Below are 24509 nucleotides of genomic sequence, written 5' to 3' on the forward strand. Positions count from 1 at the left end.
CCTCATCTCTAGTTAGCTCCTTGCATGAAAGTACTGTCAGCAGAAGGAACATTAGGTTATTTTCTGTGAGACTGACATAGACATAGCAGTGGATACTTCTAATCCCTGCTGACAAACTGGAAGAATTGTTGGAGTTGAGCAAAACCCGTGGATCCAAAAAGTTAACGTTGCACAATATGCTAGCTGTGTCACCTTCAGTTTCACAGTGACATTCAGACTTTTAGTGCAAATCTTCAGTCATGGTCAAACCCAACTTTAATAAATTCATTCTTTTTAAAAGAAAGAAACGAACAGCAGATTCATTAAATAGCAGACAGTTCCTTTTCAGTAAAAAAAAATTAGGATATTTGGAAATTACAGTTGTATCTGAAAGCTAATTTGGATTCACCCCATCTTCCCTCTCAGCAAGTATTGCTAATCAAAACTGGGAGGGGACAGAAAAAAAAAAAACCCTAAGTTTCTCAGATTTTGTGCTGGTTGAAGTGACAAGGACAGCCTGCAAAGGAAAGGTCAGGAGCAGGGGGCTGAAAAGAACACTGTGCCATGGTCCACACTGGTATCAGCTAGCTCTTCATGCATGCTCAATATCCAAGGAGAAAGGACTCTGAAGGAGATGCAAGGAACTGAGGAAATGATCCAGCTGTAGCTATGCCTCCAAAGGCACAGCTTCTGACATGGTTGCAGTTTTTGACCATTTTGGCCAAGTGCTACACAACCAGCACAACCAAGTACTACGGTTATTAAAAAAAGCAAATGGACTCTCCTATGTCTTGGTTAGGGCAGAATTAATGACACTGTGCAAGAGACCTCATCTGCACTACTAGTCACAAGAATTCAAGGTTTCATTCAAACTGGAAACCGTCAGAGAAGGGCTGCTAGGATGACCAACAAAATAGAAAGGATGTAATATGTAACTGAGTAAAACAGCAGCTAGCTAAACCATTGAGCTACAACGGCTTCCTATGATACCCCAGGGAGCAAACAGAAGTGAGGGAAAACCTATCTAAATACGATGCCAATATTGGCACAGGGACAAATGTGAATAAAGTGTTTAAACTCCCTGTGAATAAATTTACCCTGTAACTCAAAGAAATTTTCAGAGCATTAAAAAAATTAGATTTAGAAAACCTTCTGAAATAAGTGGGTGAGAGCAAAAGCAAACAATTAAGTTGAAGATGGATCCTGAAAATACCTTAATGTGATTCAGTTCTTTGTGATAGCAGAGGCTACATTCAGTGACTAGAGAGGTCCCTTCCAGTCCCATGTTCTTATATACAGAACAGAACATATGTAGGGAAAATTGGCTTACAGACAGCACCTACTACAAAATAGGACTGAATTATGACCAAATGCTTCCATACATGTCACCTAATAAAGCTGAGGTTTAATGAAACAACATTCCGGAAGATCTGCTTATATCCAGTCTGTTTAGGTATCCGTTAAAGATAAGCCTGAGGATTGGTCACCACAAGCTCATTTATCAGCTCAAAGTGGTTGATTACTATCTTACCAGGTTGTCACAACGAGCCAGAAGTAAGTTGTATGTTTTAGTCCTACTCACATGATTCAAAGTAGCATGGTCAATTTTAGAGCTTGATATAAAAAGGATGATTTTAGCACAGGGAGAAGCCTCCTAGTAACATTTAGATGTTGCCTCAACATGTAGGAAAAACCAATATTCCTTCTCTAAGTGTGATAATGATTTGATAGCAGCAGAGTGGAGGGCAGGAGATAACCTAATCTGACAAAGGGTCATTTGCATTTCTGAAGTACATGCATATTAAAGTGTGTGCATGCACACTTAGAGAAGTAAAACAAAAATCATGGGGCTGAGGAGCAGCCTCCTAAATTGGTTAAGAATCAATACTGTTGTGCATGCGTGTGTGGAATAAGATCTGAACCTGAAAGAAACTGTAAGGAAACCCTGAGGAAAGGATGGATGATAAAATCTATGTGCTATCATTACAGAGGATTGCCTCTGATGACTGCAACTTTAGTTGTAAAGTATGCAGATGAGTGAGGTAAAGGGTCAGCATCTACAACAGGTGATGTGAAAATGGGAGAAAGAATTCAGGAGTTAAATACAGATGAAAAAATGTTTCATTCCTGTCACCTATGTTGTTTCACACTTCTTAACTGTCATCTGCTTTGCATTCTATAACTAAGTATTTTACTTTCATTTAGCTTCATCCCCAATCTGACTTGAATTACAAGTCATTTCCAGATACAGCATACTCACCTACCCAATACATTATTCACAAAATCACAGAATAGTTGAGGGTGGAGGACACCTTTGGAGAGTGTTTAGTCCAACCCTCCTGCTCACTGCAGGGTCGATGAGAGCAGGTTGCTCATGGCCATATCCAGTTGGGTTTTGGATATCCCCAAGTATTAAGACTGCACAACATCTCTGAGCCACCTGTCCCAGTGTTCAATAAATTGTGCAGGAAAAAGGTTTTTCTTATGGTTAAGCAGGATTTCCCTTATTTCAGTTTGTGCCCATTGCCTCTCATCCTTTCACTGAGAAGAGTCTGGCTCTGCCTTCTTTACTCTCTCATCACACACTTATGCACATTGATAAGATCCCCCTGAGCCTTCTCTTCTCCAGGCTGAACAGTCCCAGCTCTCTCGGCCTCTCCTTGTACGACAGATGGTCCAATCCCTTCATCAGTTTCAGGGGCCTTTGCTGGACTTGCTCCAGTAGCTCCAAGTCTCTTGTACTGGGGAGCTCAGAACTGGACTCAGCACTCCAGGTATTGACACTAGAGTTGAGTAGAGGGGAAGGATCACGTTCCTCAGCCTGCTGGCAACACTCTTCCTAATGCAGCCCACGACAGTGTTGGCCACCTTTGCTGCAAGGAGGCATTGCTGGCTCAGGTTCAACTTAGTGTCCACAAGGATCCTAGGCTCTTTCCTGCAAAGCTGCTTTCCAGCTGTAAAGCTGCTTTTCAGTTGGGAGCCCCCAGTGTAATGGTACATGGGGTTATTCCTCCCCAGATGCAGGATTTTGTATTTCCCTTGTGGAACTTCATGAGGTTCCTGTTGGCCCGTTTCTCCATCCTGTTGAGATCCCTCTGAATCGTGTCACTGCCACCTAGCCTGTCAGTTTTCTGTTGTCTGCAAACCTACTGAGGGTGCACTCTGTTCCATCATCCCAGTCACTAATGAAGATGTTAAACAGTACTACCACAATATTGACCTGAGGCATATAATACTAATGACTTGTCTCCAGCTGGACTTTGTGTCACAGATCGCAACCCTCTGAGCCTGGTGTTCAGTGAGTTTTCAATCTGCCTCACCGTTCACTTACCTAGGCTGTACTTCCTCAGTTTGTCTATGAGGATGTTTTGGAAGAGAGTGCTGAAAGCCTTACTAAAGACAAGATAGAGAACGTCTGCTGTTCTCATTCACCAAACCAGTCAACTAATGAAAGAAAGCTATGAGGCTGGTCAGGCATGATTTCCCCTTTGCAAATTAATGCTGACTATTCACAATCACCCTCTTGTTCTGTATGTTTGTAAATGGTTTCCAGGATTATTCGTTCCATCACCTTCCCAGGGGTTGAGCTGAGGCTAACAGGCCTATAGTTCCCCAGATCCCCCTTGCCCTTCTTGAAGATAGTAGTGACAATTTCTTTCTTCCAGTCTTCAAGAACATCTCCTGGTTGCCGTGACATTCCAAAGATTATTGAGTGATCTTGCAATGACATTGGTCAGCACCAGCTCACTTAGTACTCATGGCTGCATCTTGTCAGGTACCAATGACTTGTACGTGTCCAGTTTGTTTAAATGTTCCCTGATCTTATCATCCTCTGCTGAGTCCTTGCTCCAGACTTTTCCTCTGGTCATCAATGCACTCCAGAAACTTCCTGGATTGCTTGTGCCTGCTCATCCAGGAGATATCAGAAAGGTTCAAGCTCCCCATGCAAACGAGACCTTGTGATTCTTCTTCCAGTTGTTGGAAGGTTTCATATACTTCTTCTTCCTGATCAGGAAGTCCATAGCAGACACCCACAATAACATGACATTGGTTGGCCCTCTAATCCTGACCCATAGACTCTCAGCTGGTTCATCATGCATCTCTAGGGAGAGCTCCCTACTCTCTCACATAAAGGGCAACACCCCTTCCTTGCCGTGCTTCCATGGATCAGAGCGCTCCAGTCATGTGAGCTATCCCACCATCTCTCTGTGATTCTGATGAGACCATAGCCCTGCAGCTGCACAACATACCTCTAATTCCTCGTTTGTTCCCCACACATTAGTGCACAGGCCATTAGAGAGGCACCCAGCTGTGCTGATCTCCCAGAAAATGTATAAGAGCTTCCCCCAAATGCTCTCCTCTCAAGCACCTCCTTACTCGTGTGTATACATTCGGGGTGGGCTTCTTCCTGCCCTGTTTTGTTGATTATGAGGTCATGCCTGTCTACATCACCCTGCACCCTTTGCTTGCCAACTCATCAACCACTTCCTCACTTGATCATGTGTTATCATTTTGCTTCCCCATAGTTTCTGAGTCAAAGCTCAAGTGTACTAGCACTAAAGTTCTAACGTACTGAAAGAATAAAAGCTACATGCAAATTGTACCTGCTGTTCTGGAAATTGGGAATGAACAGGTTTGTCAGAGAGAACCAGAGAAGTTCTTTTCCTTCCATAATGTACTGAAAACATACCTGAATCCCAAGAAGCAAATATAAGTTTGGGACAAAAGCCATTCAGTGGCATGGTATAATATGTGAGAGAAACTGGGACTGGTTTAAGTCCACTGTTACAACGTATTTTATTATCCTCTTTCTTTGATAGGCCTATTTAATATATTCTAATTAAACTTAAGCATTCAATTAAGCAATGCATGTAAACCAGATGAAAATATGGCACATACATAATTATATTATTGTATAACACACATTTATTAAGATACTAAATAAAATTCTTACTAAAGATGTGATGATACTAAATATAGTTCTTACTAAAGATGTGATTTTCAAATTTAAAATGAGGAACAACTGTGATACTCCTAATGCAGGGACAATTTGTTTGAAATCCAGATACACAGAGAGAAATTCACCTTAAAAGTAGTTATCTAGTCTTTCATATACTTGGCAGATTCTGTTCAATCAGATTTAAGTGAAACTTCTTATGGCAGGCAACTTGCTAAATCCTCCAGAACAGATACCTCCAGCTCACCTCCACCATGCATGACAGTTCCCTCCTTGACTTCACGAAGAAGAACAGGTATCTTTGGTATATTTGCATAAACAGGCCTCTGATGAAAAATGATGCAGTGACAGCATGGGGCATAATTTTTAATGAAGTGAGCAAATGTCCTTTTTTTGTCTGATCAAGCCCATATGGTGCTGATTAATCACCATGTATTTAACATAGATTCTTATTTATCAATCATTTGCATTAAACCATGAAGAATTTCCTTCTGCTTCATTTAGGATGTGAGAAATATTCCTGAGTCATATGCAGTAACATCTGCAGCATACATGGGCACGACGTACTGCTTGACTGTATTATGAATGCATAAAGACCATGACTGATGAAAGCAAACCTCCATAAAGGACAACTGGTAATCTGACTTCAGTCATGAAATACACACAAACTCCAAAAGCTATGGCAAACCAGAATCACAAGTCTGATTCTGATTCAAGTCAAAAGTCCCAGAACACTTGGTTCCCAAAATTCAGGGAACATTTTGTTCCCAGAAAAAAAAATTCCTGATATTTGCCTGCATTTCCACTAGAGAGCATGGCAGTCAACCAGACCTCCCAGGATAGTAACATGAAAGATGTTTGGAATAATTTCCGATGCAGACTAGTTTATTCACGCACAGCCATTTGTTACAACATCCACCTGAAAATGCTAAACAAATTAGAAATGAAGAAGCTATTTCATATACTTATATTTAGAACTTGCATCAATCATAATTCCCTTTTGCAGCCTGTTGGAAGTGTTAATCAACAAAATCTCCAGACTGAAGATTAACTAATGGTATTTTCCATGCATGCTATGTCACAGCTTTCTGACAGGTTATTCAATTAGAAATATACTGTAGGAATGAAATTAGTCTTCTGCCTTAAAAGGTTTAGACACAGTCTTGTCATTGATTAAAGGAAAGGGAAGATTTGCTTTCATTCTCCCTATGTTACTAGCTTCTTCAGCATGCTCAAGTTTCCTATTCCTACAAAACTTTAAATCTGGAAGTTGTAACCCAAAGAACAGCTAGAGTGTTATCTAGCTATTCAAACAAGATGCATGGTATTTCTGTGTTCTGCATCAACTGATTTGATCCTTGCTATTCAGATAGTGTTTTATTCTATGAAAGCTGTACATTATGAAAAGCACAATGTAATTTGAATATAATGTAACTGAAGGAGTTACTCATTAAAATTAAAAATTGCTGAAAAAACCACAAATTGTTATACATTTATAGCTAATACCCATACACTTTAGAGCCACAAGATAAAGAGATGTGCTTCCAGGTTTGAAAATCTTTACTACTTGAATAAAGAAATAACTATTTATAAAAATTGGATAATATAGAATGCATTGTCCAAAATGATAGAGTCTCAAACCTTCAAAATTCAGAGAGAAGGGAGAGAGATTGATTTATTCTGCCTGGATTGATGGGGAAAAGGCATTAGCTAGCTTTTTAAGGATCTTTCCCCTCTTAGGATTTGGGAGGAAAGGTCAGGAAGCTGTTAGTGCTGGCAGAACTGGTGGTGAAGTTAGTGGACATAAACTACACTCACTATGACCCCAAACCTCTGTCCTTCGGACCTTTAAAAGTAATGATATTTTGTACAAAATCACAACAAAAGTTTGCTTTCTTAACGATAGCCCTAAAGAGGAGAGTATCTTGTATTTTCAGATGTGTAGGAGCTTAATTTATATCCCTTTTCACAGATGCATTAATATGAGGGATGATGGGGTTATATTGACTAACAACATCAACTAAAACTACTGCTGTCTTAAGCTGGCACACTTCACATTCAGGAATTTGACACCACAACTCTTAACATGAATAACTAACCTCTGTTTTTTAGCTCATGGAGGAGCACAGTTCACTTCAGGTTACAAATCTGAACACTGGAGTACTCTCCAGTCACATTTCTCCATTTAATTTAACTAACTCAGCTTGGTGGTCAATAGCCCTAGGATTCATTTTCCTCTACTCAATGGAGAAAGAGACAGAGACACCCTTTCCAAAGGTGATGCAGACCAGGAATCTTGCTTGTGTATTCTGAATCTGTGTATTTTTCTTCTGGATACAAAAGGCACCTAAGGATACTAGTTGAATGACTTAGTTTAGTGAGATGGCTAAAACTGGGCCACCTCCTCTGAGTTTCTATATGCCTACTAGATTCTTCATAGCTCTCATCTCCAGAAGGTATCTGAAGAACAAACGTAGATGCATAAAAAAGGCAGTTCAACAAACCTTCTCTCTTTAAACTTAACATTAAGCTTACACACCTGCCATGGCCACTGGGCAGACACACTTCCAAATTAAGATGATGGTGGATATGTGGTTTCAGTAAGACAGAAGACAGGAAGTTAAAAAATGGTCTTTTTCTTGCCCCTCCTGCTCAACCATCCCATCCCATCCCATCCCATCCCATCCCATCCCACCCCACCCCACCCTGCTTGATATATCTTAACATCAGGTTTCTTAGAGGCAAAAATAAAATTTGAACTTCAAATCACTAATCAAACTTGAACTTCAATTTTCTAATTCCTTAACTTCCTGAACTTAAAGAAACTGAATAATTAAGAGAAAGAATCCATTTCACTTAATTTTAGATATCTAAAATTAAAATAACCAATCTAAACAAGTCATCTAGGGTTCCTTCAAGAATTAATGCTAGAAAAGGACAATTCACCTGTCCTTGACATCTATATGAAGATGAGGTGAATGATCCAAGATAATAGGTGTTTTCTTCTTTTTAATGATGACTTAGGGAAGTTACACAAATAATTTAACAAAAAACTAATTTTTATGTAAATTCCACTGCAGATACATAGTTTTTAAGGCTAAAGTTAAACAGCACAAATCTCACTGAAAAAAATTGTTCATAATAACAATCAACACTTTCCCCAAATTAACTCTTCATTTCCATGTTATAAGTAAGCTGCCCACAGAATTGACTAAAGAGTATGTGACAGAGGCTACCAGTACAGACACAGGAGGGTAGCTACCTGACTTTGGCTCAGATCATCAGCAAAATGGCTTCTTTTCTTTTCTTCAACACCCGACTTCCTTTCATTCTGACTTGTCTTGATATCCAATTCACATGATACAACATTTTTTCAGGTCTAAAGACCTTGACCTTTTTATAGCGATGATAGGCAATCATCCAAAATAAGTGTGGACAACTCAAATGGAAAATTTTGAATAGTGGGTGTTAATCTGCTAGATACCATGTTTTCCAACATCAAAATTATTTTAAATTTCACTCCACTGCACTTAATGGTTGAAATAGGCTAATTGCAAAGACAGTATATTAGACATCTCCCACTTATCTTAACAGGTCTTTCAGGGAAGCAAAACCACTGCCAGCTTAGAAGCAAAACTATTTATCAATCTATTAATTTCTTCCTCATATTTCCACTGAATGAGCTGCACTGTATATTATTACTGTATACTTCGTTCACTATGGAAATACTACCCGAAGAAAGAGAAAATTAAAGCAAGCAAGTATAAAGTGTGTAAACTCTGAGGTATGGATTCTGTGGACAGTGTCAGACAGGGAAGGCATCTGAATTCTACTTACATCTCACTTTAGGGGTCTAGAGTAAAGCTGAACTGGAGCTCCCATTGCAGACAGTTGTTTTTGTACACTACGTCGGCTAATCCTGTACCCAAGGTGCTCCGCTACTCATTAGAATGGAAGAGGTTGAACTAGACAAAGGTTTCCCCCTTTCCAGCCTTACATGAGGTTAGTGGTTCTCCTGGTTCTGCTATTTGTGATCAGACATTCTGAACCCAAGGAACATTTCTGATAAAATCTGTTTCAACACAGAGATATTTATGGGAAAAAAAAAATCCTATTTTGTTCAACCTGCCAAAGATACTGTGACAGGGCCTAGTTGAGGACATTCAATGTCTAGAAAATACAGGCATTTTGGTATGACTGAAGCCCTCTGTAAGAGACAAGTACTGAAAAAGTAGGGCATAATGAAATGCATCATTTAAACACATGAATTAAAATAACTTTAAACACTTGAATAACTTTAAATAATTCACAGTTCCACCACAGTGTTCTGTTGGATTGTGGATTACTGGAGCTGTCAGGTTATAATTTCACCTATCTGAAACATGACTTTGAATACCCTTGTGAACTTTCCTTAACAAAAAAATGAGGTGGAGCTAGCTCATACATAGAGGCCAGTTCCTGAGTTTCCCTAACACCCCTTTCCATTGCATGAACAGATCAAAAAGCCTGCAGCTGAACTTCTTGGGTAGAGAGTCTGTCTAGAAATGTTCTGAAGTACTAAATGATGCCATCCAGACTTTTATCAGACTGATTTCCTCCCTAGGGATAATTTTTTTAATAATTCCTAATTCTTCTCGTGTCTTATAACACTTAAAGTCAAGTTTTTGAGAGATCAGACATTGGTAGATGTAATCGTAGACTACCATGCCAATCCTACAGCCATTATAGCTGGTGGGAGTTTTGTCATCAAGTTAAATGAAGACAGTAACCAATCTGTGTATCTAAAAAAGCACTAAACCAAGAATAGATTACTATCAAGGATGAAAGAGATATTTGATTATTGATAATGCAAATTAAATTACTTTTGAACCAGAGATATCAAAAATTACTACACAAATACTTGTTTCACAGCTAGTACTTTATCATATGCATGAAAACAGCAAAATAAAGGCAGGTAGGTAGGGAAATAAATACATAGATTGAAAGAAAAAAAACCAGAGCTTTTATGAAAGAAAAGTCTTTAGATGAAAAATCTAGTAATATTTCTGCTGTAATACCTTATTGACATATAGCTTACACTGATTCGTAGCCAGCAATGAGATCATAGTGTGTGCTCAAGATCCACTTGCTAAAAATACATTAATCTGTCACCTCCTCATGGGAATTTTGCTTTCTGTTTTAGGTGCACAACTGCAAAAATATGTCATCTTAGGCTAGCAATGGAAGACAGTTTATATGTGCATAGACATTTTTCATAATTTCTTATGTTGTGGTTATGTAATTTCAATAATTTCTGGTTGTACTTTGGCACTAAATGAAAGAGGGGGTGTGATACAGTCGAAGCTGCACTGAGAACTCACCTGATTCTGCCTCGAGGGCGTTCAGATTGCTCTGACATAAAACTTGTGCTGCTGAGGCGTGAGGCACTGCTGGTTCGGGAAATGGCTGACACATCACTGACATCACTATCTGATGATTTGGCAGAGACGTTATCACAACTTCTGTACTGATCTGTTTGTATATTATACTAGAGATCAAGAAAAGAAAGGGTGAGGAGTCTTATCAAAACATAACACATATATTGAGACAACAAGTGACCTAAGTATGACAATTCTCTCTAACTGCTTTTAGATCTAAAAAAATTGTATGAAATTTAGAGAAACACCTATATTAAATAATGTCTTTCTATCTAGTGAAGAAATCAAACATGGTATTTAGGGACTAAATAAAACACTAGAAATAAATTACAGCATTGGAATTGAAATAGGCTGCTGGTTCTTTACTACACTGGAACTATAATGAACTATTTATGCAGTTGACAGACATCTTCTTGAGCACATGCATACAGTCTATTTGGCTACAGACCTTTTTTCAATTTTTCAAATATTAAAAAATACGCTATGAAATATTTGGACAGAGTTATTTTGGAACAGAACTGCATATGAGTCTGAATGAAATGTAATGCTACATGAAGCTGACACCGAGGACTAATTTCAATACCTAAGTTCTATCAGAAAAGGAAAAAAGTACATTTTCTATTGCAAAATATCTCTTTGTACCATGATACTAGAGGACTAGTCAGGCAGAAGGCTAACTCAGCAAAAATAGTATTTGTTTTCAGGCAGATCAGTGCCCTAATCTAGCTGCTTTTACATGTGCACATGCGTGAGAACTAGCAGAAGACCCAGCAGGAGGAATATGTGGACAGGGTAGAAATTATCACCCTTTTGCTAACAGCAGAAGCTTTGATTAGTTAAAACCAACTGCAACACCACACCACCATTATACAATGCTCGTATTACATCATCAGTCAGACATATATAAAGGGAAATGGGGTTGTTTAGTCTTGGAGAAAAGGAGGCTCAGGGGAGACCTTATCACCCTCTACAACTACCTGAAAGCAGGTTGTAGCGAGGTGGGTGTTGGTCTCTTCTGCCAAGTAACAAGTCATAGGATGAGAAGAAACAGCCTCAAGTTGCACCAGGGGAGGTTTAGATTGGATATTAGGAAAACCCTCTTCACTGAAAGGGTTGTCAAGCATTGGAAGAGGCTGCCCAGGGAAGTGGTTGAGTCACCATCTCTGAAGGTATTTAAAAGATGGGTAGATGTGGCGCTTAGGGTTTAGCGGTGGACTTGGCAGTGCTAGGTTAATGGTTGGACGCTATCTTAAAGGTCTTCTACAACCTAAATGATTCTATGATTCTATGAAAAGGAAGCTTCAGTCCTAGCAATCTCATACTTACCTAAATCTTCAGTCACACAGATATGAGGATCACATCATTATGAGGTTCACAAAACTAAAACCCGCTATCATTAGAAAGCAAGGTACCCTTGGCTGGAAAGTGACTAAACCAGTGGTATACTTCCCAGGGCATATTATGGGAAAACTATTAACACATGGTAACACTAAGCGGTTTTTGACAAGACACTCTAGGGAGTTTATTTTCCACATCTGTGCTCTGTACAATTCAAGTCATAAAAGCTTATTTATGAATTATACACAAAGCTGTGACAGTCTGTGAATACCCCCAGCTCAACTAAGGCACTGGGTTGCAGGCTGAGTCAGTTGGCAGATGTCATGACTTAACAAAAAGCCTGGCAAACAGAAGCTCATATTTGTACAGATGAATGTATCAGGCCTCCTGTCCTCAGGTCAGGTTTATCTTCTGTTGCTCCAGTGCCTTTCAGTAACTATGTTTGAGGTCTACACAGCACACCTGGAAACCTCTTGGTGAAACATCTAAGATAAGATGAGTAAGTTAATGGGAGTAGAGAAAGGGAGGGAATAAAGAGGATACTAAGCACTGGTTGTAAATATAGAAATCTGTAGGAGAAATGGAGGTTATACAAACTTAGTGTCTCAGCATGTGTTTCAGGGTTACTCACAGCTCTTGGACGGCATATGCCAAGATAAAAAACACAAACCAATTTATGAACACAATCTTGGGGGTTTGACCTGAGGAGCGTGCATTGAGGAAACTCTTTGCAATACCCTGTGAGGTGCTTGCACTGGCTGACTGAATAACAACATCTGCGGGAGAGAAAGCTCTGGTTTACTGAAGGCAAATTTTCAGCTTCAAATACTAAATGAAACTCTGCAGATGATTTCAGAATGGCTTGGAGCATGATGACTTTGAGCTCAAATAACAAGTCTAACAGGCATTGACATGGAAACAGATGTGGCGGAACTCTGAATTCATGAAGTGGGTAACACAGAGGACTCAAGAACTCCAATATTTAAAAATATTTTCAACTACAGCAAGGATTTATTTGGAGATTCTCTTTCCAAGTGACTTTGTGTGACTGATCTGAATATAAATGACCAATGGAATTAGGGTGAGACTATGCTGATATGTTTATTCAGACCACCTTTTGGAAATGGCTTGTACAGTCTGTTAAATAATTTTGCTGCTTGCCCTCTTTGAGACTGCAAAATAAACCAGTCTGAAGAAGGCCAACAGCATCCTGGCTTGTATCAGGAATAGTGTGGCCAGCAGGAGCAGGGAAGTGATTGTCCCCCTGTACTCGGCACTGGTGAGGCCGCACCTGGAATACTGTGTCCAGTTTTGGGCCCCTTAGTACAAGAAGAACGTTGAGGTGCTGGAGCATGTTCAGAGAAGGGCAACAAAGCTGGCGAAGGGTCTAGAATACAAGTCTCATGAGAAGCAGCTGAGGGAACTGGGATTGTTTAGTCTGGAGAAGAGGAGACTGAGGGGAGACCTTATCACTCTCTACAACTACCTGAAAGGAGGTTGTAGTGAGGTGGGTGTTGGTCTCTTCTCCCAGGTAGTTAGCGATAGGACAAGAGGAAATGGGCTCAAGCTGCGCCAGGGGAGGTTTAGGTTGGATATTAGGAAAAATTCCTTCATGGAAAGAGTGGTCAAGCATTGGAAGAGGCTGCCCAGAGAGGTGGTGGAGTCACCATTCCTGGAAGTGTTCAAAAAATGGGTAGACGTGGCACTTTGGGACATGGTTTAGTAGGCATGGTGGTGTTGGGTTGATGGTTGGACTGATGATCTTAGAGATCCTTTCCAACCTTAATGATTCCTAGTTTTTACTTTCATTAAAAAATAATCCAGCCCCCAAGCCATGAAACATGAAATTGCTACTCTCCCCTTAATTGGTTTAGTGGTGGACTTGGTAGTGTTAGGTTAATGGTTGGACTGGATGGTCTTAAAGGTCTTTTCCAACCTAAACGATTCTATCATTCTATGACTTCAGTGAAATAGGGATTTCACCCTTCCTATATATTTAAACTACATCTAGAAATTATTTGTCTGCAGGTGAGATTTTACAAATACTTTGTTTAAAATATAACTATTCAGTCTCTCTCAAATACATGGGTTTTTATGCATGGTAACAGAGTGTTTCAGAAATATCTCCATGTTTTAATTGTATTTGCTGAAGACAATCTGAATTCCCCTCTCTGTCATGATGGTGTCTATTTACTTTTCTTCCTCACCAAAAAGTCCACGTTCACTTTGTGGCCCTTGGTTTGAGAGTGCATACAGTGAATCTGGAATGGTAGAAGAAGATCCATGTGGTCCCTGAGCAAGCATGATGTGCTGCTGGAGAAGGCTGACTCCATCTGAGCTCTACCATCAAGGAAACCATCAAGGCCAGATGCAGGGACTTCCTTCCACCTGCTGGAAGCCTTTTTCTTCTTAAGGATTGAGGGAGGTATAGGCTGCTGGCCTTTGTCCCAAGTCACACCTGAATCTGGCCATTTGTTTAGCACTCAATTAATTATTCAACCACAGAATAACAAAGTTGAACACAGTGGACTACATATGCCATGTGGGGCAGCGGAAGACCCTCTGTTTCACTTGCACTGAATTCGTTCTACCTTTCATGGGCTACCGACATGGGTTGGGAAAGATGGGTAGGAGAGAGAGAGAAAGCATCAAGAATGGTTGTCCAGCTTACTGGTTAGGATACTGGGAGATAAGTCAGAAGTCCCAGCCTGTATATCAGTGACTGTTTAGGGAGTCAGCTTCATGAAATGACTGTCTGGTAACAATATGAAACCATTTATTGCCACAGGGTCTTCAGCCCAGGTATCATCCCCCATGAGTGGAGGCTATGTAGATATCCTCACTCTGTCTTTCTCCCTGTAGTCCAGCAGTCTGTACAAAATGGAATTGCTTTGTAAATATCAGACTGGCTTAACAGCCAGTCTTTCATATGTTGGTAAACAGAGAATTTTATGGTGAGATGGGAGATAAAAAAAAACCTGAATCCATGTCTTCCATGTGCCTTGGTATTCTAATCACAGAGCTACGGCATAAAACATGGAGCTTCCCTTACTAAATGAGACTTTCATGCCATGGTTGAGCTTTTACTACCCCTTTATACTGTATGCCAGGGCTGTGATTCCCAAGAAACTGAAAACCCTTCCCTTCACAGAAATAGAGATTAGTACAAAAAGTGGTGATGCTGAAAGTTAATGCTGAGTGCTGCAGTATTTACATTTTACTACTTCTTCTAGATTTAGCTCTTCCTTCCTATTGCTGCTGCTTCTACCGAATTCATTGCCCTGTACAGGAGGCATAAAACTTTTCCTGCTTACTCCCTACCTACCCCTTTTGAGTAAAATCTGATAATCAGTCACTTGGCTAACAGATGAACAAAATGAAAGCAATTTTTAAGTTAACATTTTTTCCCTCAAATACAGACAGAAGTAAATAGTACTCTTCCACACATCAGTCATCATGAAAAGAAGAACATTTTACTGTAGCAATACACCTGGACATGCAGAAGAAAAATGTCCTGGGCTAAGATCCACTTATTTGGTATCTGCATTAAAGTAATGTCTGCAGATTTCCAGTTAGGCTCAAAAGTAATATGATACAGTCCTGCTCATCTAGAAAACTACTGTTCCTCATAACTCTGCATGTATTTGTAATAAATTTCCCTGTCATGTTAGATTTAAATATTATATAAAAATAGTTTTGAAGCTTCAAAATAAAGTGAATTTTCAGTGCAATCACTTCTCTTTCAACTCTATGTCTTACAGAGTCAAAGCTTATGTAACATTTCTATTCCAAGGTGCACTATTTATCACATTAGGAGAATTGGTGAAGTTTGCAGCAACTCTGATCCGCAATTACTAAAGAGCAGGCCTGGTTTTTCAAACATTAATAGCAGGTAGCTTCAAATGCCCAAACTATCTGCACTGTCTGCTTCTGCATTACAAAGACAGAAGTTTTTTCAATATAACTATCTGAAATATAAACAGCTGAAATGCAGTTCTTCCATTCACTTTACCACCTGTGGAGCTGATGCTTCTTCTATGCCAGCAAAAGGAGAAAATAGGGGTATGATGAACTGCAGATGTGTTAACGTCAATGGAAAGAGCATAGATGTAAACCAAAAGAGCGTACTTCATTAATACTTTTACAGTTCCTCAATGACTACGAATGTTAGCAATTTTACTGATTATAAGGCACATTTTAGAAGTAAATTAATAGTCCATTATAATTGTATTATCTTCCATATTAATAAGTATTTATATTTCTAGATTTATCTCCCAAAAGCATGGAGAATACAATAGTTCAGAGCTTTGAAAATTGAAGGCGTGTTCCCTCCTTTGACTACCAAAAAAGCCTCAGGTGACTAACTGATGAAAATATGTGCCTCACTAAGTGCTTAAAATGAGGAAATTAAATGAGAAAATTAAATGGGGATTAAAATGAGGGAATTAAAATGAGGAAAGAGAAATCCAGGCAGAAACATTAAGGCCTAGATTCATCCAGGGGATTATGCAAGTCTTGAGATCACAGCTATCTTTTGTGGCACCTTACTCTAACACAGAATTTTGTCAGGAAACGCTGAATCATGCACAAAGCACCTCAAGTTTTATGACTGCTCACACATTGCTCCTCCAAATACTTCTGGGGTTCATGGCCCGGCAGTCAGCACCTTTGCGCGTCCAGGCCCCACCACTGGCTCCTACCAACATCTGGGTCTGTGTCTTAGGAGCAGCTCATGTGATGGTCCAGAGTCCAGTAAGCAGCAGAAATTCTAAGTAACTCTTCTCATAACTGTACCCAGCTCAACTACTGTGAACGTCACTCAACTTCCTAACAGGGAACAGTAAAAATGACCAAGTCAAGCCATGCAAAAACTGCAGTGAAGCCCATGAGTTGAATGAATGGACCTCATTGAATTTTGTGAAACCCTACCAGTACTGGTAGTGACCCTACAGGTACTGAGTGACTGTTGTATCAATATGATATACAGTATTTTTTTTCTTGAAGGAGGATGAAAGGGGATCAAAAGATACTCATCGCATTAATGTCCAAGAGCATTTTCTACACATAGCCCTAAATGCCTTGCCCAGCATCACATAAAACTTAACATAATCAGTCCCCTATCATCCCGAGTGCCCTATCCAGCCCTTCCTGGTAGATATTAATTATCAAGTTAAAATCACAGAGTGCCACTGAACTAATGCCATGATTACACTTTTATGCTAAATGTTTTCCCATCACATACAGTGTTAACTGAGTCGGTAGTACATCTAAATATAGAGTGATGTCCTTTTAAGTACGTACTACAGTGCTCTGATCAGTAACTCTCTTGAATAAACAGGCCTTCCAAAAAAATGTGTTGCACATTCTCTGGAAAGCCGGAGCAGCTGCAGCATGGGTTTTGTGTTCTGTGTGTGGTATCTGGAAAAAAAAAACTTACTGTATTTTGAATTAAGAGCCTAATTAAGATATACTATCATTTATATCTATACAAATCCAGAATTATGCTACCAAACTGTTTTGATTCTCTCAAACTGAAACAGCACAAATATGCGCATACTAGCCACTACAGCCTTACCAATATACAAGAAAAAAGGCAGACAGGTGTTTAAGGCTCTTCTTTAAACCCTTTTGCCAAATCCACAGTGGGGTAGTTGGTTTTTTTTAAATTAGACATTGAAATGTTTAGATGTTTAGAATTTCAATGTTTAGAATTTCACTGTTTCACATAAATTATGAATTTCTGTTGGAACTGAAGGAAATAAGGACGTGAGCTCTGTGAGGGTCTCAAAACAACTAGAGTGGAACAGCCATCAGGACCTATAAAAATGTTGTAGAGCAGACAGTTACCTATTCAAAATCCATTAATGGATGTTTAAAACACAGATGTTCAAAAATGTTTACACAATAACTTGCATGCTGCATGCTTGAAAAACTAGTGCTTGCTTACTGAGACTAGAAGATTCAGAAACCGAGTGGGACGAATTACAAAAATGGAAGAAATGCACCAGAAATGGATTGGAAATTGCAAAGGCCATGTCATGATACCTCTGAAAAAAGGCTTGTTTCAACATAAAACATATTTAAATTTAAGGACTTAATTTTGCATACATATAATTAACTATTGCAAAGGAGATCCAGTCCATACTGAAGGAGAATTTTTGAAAGGTTTAGAGAATTTTATGTGTAATAAAAAAAGCATATTTGCAAATGTTAAAATAGTGGAAGAATCAAATCCATGTGAGCTGATTGCTCTGAAAAGCAGAACGGAGTATTTTCTCAATGTGTAGCACAGTATAATTGCTCTAATAAATATAAATACTTATTATAAATACTTATTTTCTAAAGCAGTTGGCAAACACTGCTATCTGGGAAAAAAAGAAGCATTTCTGTTAAAGAGGGACAAACTCTGCTTGCACCTGCCATTCCTTTAATAGCTCCTTAATATTTCTTTCTCACTATTCCAAAATGTCTATTAGACCACTGAACATTTTTTCTTTTTTATTTAAAGTAAGTCTTGCTCCTGCAGCTTTCAAAGACTTTTCACAGATTTTGGCAGCAGAAATTAGGTATAGTCTGAAGTCCTTATAAGTCTCAGTCATCAGCTCTACTGCACCACCTGACACGACTTACTACATTTTCATTAGACCTGTCTAAATCTTCATCTGTCTTGTTTACTTTCTTGACTGTTTCAGCATCTTCTGAGAGTAAAGAAAGACAGTAGCACAAACTTTGCTTTAGTAACATTTTTAAAGTGATGACTATAACCATAGTGATATGAAGCAGCTACATCACTGAATGTAGTACAGAGTGTTAGAATGTGCTAATATAATTTGCTCTCAGCACTTAAAAATTTATTACAGGTTGGATGATCCTATCTAGGACTACACCATTATCATGTAGAAAATACATGAGAAGTTAAAGATTTTTTGATTTAAAATCCAGTACAAGTCATTCATTCTCCTTACTACTTTTTTAGCATGGAACTACGGTTTTAGCATGGAAAGGAGCCAACATCTTTCAGAACACCAGGTACCCCAGAAATATTTTTCTTGTAACAATGGACAGAGAATTTGCTTCCTTAAAGTTGTGGTCATACCTTTTTTAAAAATTCTGAATAAATAATACTTCAACAGAGTTCTTTCCATCTAGTACTTATCATGCTGTGACTTCAATTTTTATTTCATTTCCACATATATTTAAAAACTAAAGATGATACTAGAAAACTCTAGGTACTGGAGGATAAGGGAAATTGGTAACATTATAGATTGATGTTTTCCAAAAACTATTTCACCATACATGGGATTTGCATTAGCACAATAAGAAAAATATATTGAGGAGCAAAAATAATGCTTATGATAAATATTAGAGAGAGTTGGGATAAAAAATATGTTTCATAAAGAATACAAACATTTGAAACAGTCTGTAAGCACAGCTAATCCAAATCAGAAAGCTGGCCTCTGACTATGAACAAAGGTATATGTTTGGTCATGCTGGCCAGATTGCACATTACCTTTCTCTCCTGCAAACTTCATCAAGTCCATTTTTGCTATTTTTTTTTAACACGTTAGCTGGTTGGGAAGTACCACAGAGACACAGTGCATCTCACCCTCTTGTCCTGCGTTGATGTCTTGTGAAGGTAACAGCAAATCCAATGCCAAATGAGCTGTTCTAATTACTATACAAATTCTGGCTTCTGACAGATGATCTCACTGGAAATTTCCATCCTAATTGTTGTTGGCTTTTTTTAATAGCACTGATATCCCACAATTTGGCAGCTGAGAACCTAAAGCCCTGTTTGTCTTATTCCTCTTCCCTTTGAGAACTATTTCATTTAAGTTCTACATTCACAGTGGGGTGGTCTCAAAAAAGAAACATCCTTATTAAAGTTGTCTCCATATTTAACTGTAACAAGATCTTAAATCTTTCAGATCTGTTAGATACAACAAGTTGGATGTCCAATTGCCTATTTACCTATTCCTAAGTAAATTTCTGAGTTTGTTTCTGCTGAGTACCTCACTTATCTGTTATGCTAACCTGTACCTCCAGGAGCATGCATCAATTCTGCGAAACACAGGGAAGTGACCCTGGAGGGGCAGGGGCAGAAAGTCCAGTGCCTGTGCTAAGGCCAGGAGCGTTTTGGTGTCTGCAGCTGTTCAGAGCTTGACAGTGTTTGTTGTTTCTGCATGGCACTGGTTCACAAATGGAAAGTTTGTCTCTTTTAAAATGTAGAAATAAAAATGCAAGCGTTTAGTTCTTACTGATGTGAAGAAAGTCTTTGAAATGTGGCTCTCGAAGCACGCAAGTCTAAATTAATAAAAGCTGTGATTTTCTTCCAACTACAGTTATTCTGAGACTTTATTTATAACTCACAAGAGTTGCTATGTGTGTCTTCGAGTTTCTTACAGCGGACTTTTACATTCGTACTGCCATCCTGTGGTCACTCGTTGAAAGCACATAACTCTCAATGCCACCGAAAGAAGAGAATTGCAGGAATGCTTCCCACACAACTGGGTTACCACTGTTTTTATCCCTACCCTTTAATTTGCCTACGCCAACACAGTGCTGTATCTCTAAAAGGAAACACAGAATCTAACTAAATTTTCCCCTCCTGACTTCTGCAAATTCCCCCCCACTCTGTTAGGTGCCACAAAGCGAAATGTCTTTAGCAGAAAGTTCAGCTCCAGTCCCTCACAGCTTGATTTGTAAGCGGTACTGGAGATGAGTGAGACATTTTCAGCAGTTTGATCAGAAGCCTATACAGTTTTAAACTTACAAGGTTGTAGGATATCATCTCAGCATTATCAAGGGAAAAAAAAAGGTCCTTCTATCTAACTTCATTAATGTAATTTCACGTACACTTAATTATCAGAGGATATCTTTAAACTTCTATTAGAAAAGGAGATCAAAGTAATCAGTATGTATTTCAAGAAAGGAAATACTTCATCTGTGACATTATCAGGATGCAAAAAAATGATACAAATATAAGAACAGCTGCATGGGATTGGATCTAATTCTGCCTAGCTCCCTACACGTCAGACAACAGCAAGGACCTAGAGAAGACCAAGAGTAGAGCCAACATATGATGATACTTCCATGGCCCACTTTTCCAGCCTCCAGGGATTTGCAGACCAGGGACTTCCTAAGCTAGAGGCTACATGGCTTTGTTTAACAGCTGTTGAAGGATCTTTCTTCCCTGAATTAGCTTTGAAGTGTTCTGCTTTTTGCACATTCATTTTAGGCAACATCAAAGACTAAGTCTAATGCACATCAGATGGGGGCAAAACTGATGTTAAAAAGCTATTACTTGAAGACATTTCTGTCAGGCTTTATTACACAGTGCTCTTGAGGGTTATATAATATTTTAAATAAACAGGTTTATGCCTTCAATTTTCAAGCCAAAATACCATTTCAATACTACTGACTTTACCTTGGTATATTGCTCACGCTCATGTTCTTGGCTAGAACCAGACCCTGATGTCTGATTATAACGGTGCACTTTCATTTTCATCTGTCTCGTTCGCTCCTCCACTACTAAGCTTGCTGCAAAAACACACAATGAAAATCAATTAAAAATAGTGAAAACCTTTTGGAAAAACAAATGGTTTAGCAACAATTTTAACTTTCATCTCAACGAAACAAAGAAATGTACAAACATGTAGAACAAGCAGGGTGTAAACACAGAACAAAGGAACACTAATGTCAAGAAATCAACCACTTCCATTGCAAGAGTCTTTACCTGAAAATGGGCAGACATCCCAATTTCCTATACATAATCAAGCTGGTGCAACAGATATGAAAAGAGTGAAAGAATTTAGGTGATAGTCTGAATTATAAACCTGTTAAGTATTCTGGATGCAGGGGACATAAATCCATGATCATCTAATCATGTATTTGCTTAAATGTAGAAAATATTACAGTCGCATTCTAAGAATTAATGCATTAAACAGGTATTAAAATTTATTTTTAAAGTAATTAACTCCTATTTCTATCTTAAAACATAACTGCTTACAATAGCTAAAGATTATTTGAGAGGAATAATTTCTGCATTCAACCAGTCATAGTAAAAAATACAGTAATTTTCTAGCAATCTTTTTTTTTACAAAAAGTCCTTTAAAATCACTACTTTGCTTTCTAATGTTCATTTCTATTTCAAAGAAATTATTTGTTCTTGTGTTTTCAATTTTCCCATGACAATGTTTCTTTAAAAAAAGAAATCTAATCTTAAACCTTCAAGAAGCTGTGGTGCTATAAAGAGCATCTTCTTCAATTTGAACAAATTATGGCAATTAATATTGGCTGTGCTTGCCACAGGAAGATGACCTTGCACTAATGGAAAGAGTGGTGTGAAAGCCCCTGGGCTAAGGCTTCCTTAAAATAATTTAACCTTTGTGGTAGTGGATAATATTCAGAGGGAACTATATATTCTGTCATTCTTAAACTTGGTAGCACTATAAATGCAAAGGAATACCAATAAAACCAATACCTTGAAAACTGAAAATTTTTAACAGTTCTAGAACTAGACCCAAATATTCATCATTCACTATTCTAAATCACAGGAGTACTCACTATGTTCATTGTCTTTTAATAGGTTATAACATCCCAGAACAACTTCTTTTAGTTGGAATTTTTTGTGTGGTCACAAATTCAAGACTGGCATTTTATTTGCGAAAACCTCCGTAAAATCTTCTGCTTTTGAGTCAACCATGGATTTATATGACTCTCTCCAAAATGATTTGGTTTAGAAGTCAAGATTTTTGTAAACAGGCCCTCCCCAGACCAGTGACAGGAGAGAGATACCTATTTAAAAGCTGCATGAAATCAATTACAAAACACAGAGAATTTTAAATTAGGGGAAAATAAGTACTCTATCATGTTGTTTACAGATCTGTACTGTGAATTAAGAGGCACCAATATTATCATATTTGGGTTTTATGCTGCTAGTTAACTGAGGGATTCTTTACACATCTACTTTTTGTCTGTGCTTTGCGAGCACAAAGATACAAAAAGAAAGCAGTACATTCAGGGTTGGATATTTTAAACTTGTGCTATTGCACAAATCACGACTGTGCATGCACGTACCATCCGTAACGTGTTCGTGGAAATCATGGAATGTCTGTGTGCTGGCTGAGCATGAAAAAATATACAAAGACTTCACTGTGAAAAATATGGTTTTTTCACGCCCTCCTTCCACATTTCTTATTTAAAATAGGAAAATTAAATACAGCAAATGACATTAAAGTTCTGCTATAGCTACAAATTTAAGGCAAGAAATAAAGTTATCATGTTAATCTTCAATCTCCCACACGCAGAGGGTCCAATCTAGGAAATTCTGCACATGCAGAATGTCACACTGGGCCCAGCGATTATTCCAGATGACTTATGATGTCGGTAAATGTGTACCTTAATTGCAATGAGTCCAGTTCCACCATCAGATATGCAGGCACAGCTCCAATTACTTCAATGGAAGTTGTATGGAGGTATCTGAAGGCAAAATTGAGCACTTTAGGTGAAATTTTTAAAGTTGGCCTCTTATTTTATGGACAGATATGAAAGGATTAAGATATATCAATTAGTGACTGAAGTCAAAAACTCAGATATCTTAATCCTATCATACATGCATGAAATAGACTGAGGATATAAAATTAGAGGGAAAATTGAGACCCCTTTAAAAATTTAGCCCTATATGTGTATGGTGCACAGATTACATTAGTCTAAAAAATAACCCTTTCATTGTGTGACTTTCAGGTGCTTCACCCTGTCAACTGTACGTTATACTAAATAATTTATATGAAAGAATGTTACTCTGTATTCCTTACGATACCTGAGAAAGAAGATTCTATTATGTAATGAGATGCTATTTCAGTGACTATACGCGTGAACTACTGCAGTCAAGGTTGAGTAAGTGTTCAACCCCAACTCAGCAATGTTGGATTTTTGTTACGTTTAAATCCTTAACCCTAACCCCATGCTTATGTTCTGGTTTGCATCATTAGATATCATTATATAAAATAACATGAGAGCAATTAATGAGGACTGTGAAGTAAATCTAAATTCTCTAATGGAGAAATTTAGTTTTGTGCATGGAGTAAAATGTATTTAGCTCACCAATTAGCTGCCAATGTATTTCTAAGGAAGCAACTGTGTGAAATATGTCTGCTCTAGAAAATACAACCGTGTTCCTTTCAGGTTTGTTTACCATGCACATCTCAACATGTGTTGTATCAAGCTCAATTCTGTGATGGAAAATTTGTCTGCCTGATAAGTAGCCTGGTATACTCTTTACATGTTAATCACAAGAAGCAGAAAAAATCTAACACAGGAGCAAAAGCACATTGGCAGAAGCTGTAACAACCATAGGTAACACCACCATACGACCACATTACTTTCTTGGAACACAGCTGGTTACCACAGGTAACAAAAACTTGACATAAACAATACTTCAAGAACCTAACCTGTCTCTCTGAAAAATATGGTTCTACTTTCTTTTAGGACATCAGTATTTCAGAGTGCTTTTCCTGGAGCTCTTGAGAGGTAGGACTACACAGTAATTTACACATTGAAGCACTGTAATCCCAAGACCTCTGAATTCTACAGAGGCCCTAGAATTCAAAATATGGAGATTTACCACAAGCGTCTGAAATTAGTGGTAGAACTACCATCAATATCAGTTGTGCAAACATGTTACTTTCTTTGGTGTCACAAATCACACTTGAAAGAGCGATCACTCTCATCTCTTCAAGAGCTGCTGTTTCAGATGTGAGACCAATCAGTACAAGAACTAATTGAAAGAAGAGAACACATTAAGCAGACTGCTCAGA

General features: G+C 38.4%; 1 protein-coding gene across 1 annotated transcript in view; it reads right to left on the minus strand.

Annotated features, from left to right (window-relative positions):
- The window catches only part of LOC104038321 (regulating synaptic membrane exocytosis protein 1), a 190511-nt gene that overhangs the window by 59946 nt on the left and 106056 nt on the right, over window positions 1-24509 (minus strand). The window contains exons 21-22 of the mRNA XM_075707731.1: window positions 21119-21231; window positions 10297-10463 (exon numbers count right to left, since the gene is read on the minus strand). Coding sequence (XP_075563846.1) covers window positions 10297-10463; window positions 21119-21231 — 280 coding nt within the window. The remainder of the gene's footprint in view (window positions 1-10296; window positions 10464-21118; window positions 21232-24509) is intronic.

The sequence above is a fragment of the Pelecanus crispus genome, chromosome 3 (assembly GCF_030463565.1).
Source record: "Pelecanus crispus isolate bPelCri1 chromosome 3, bPelCri1.pri, whole genome shotgun sequence".
In the NCBI taxonomy this organism is placed as follows: Eukaryota; Metazoa; Chordata; class Aves; order Pelecaniformes; family Pelecanidae; genus Pelecanus; species Pelecanus crispus.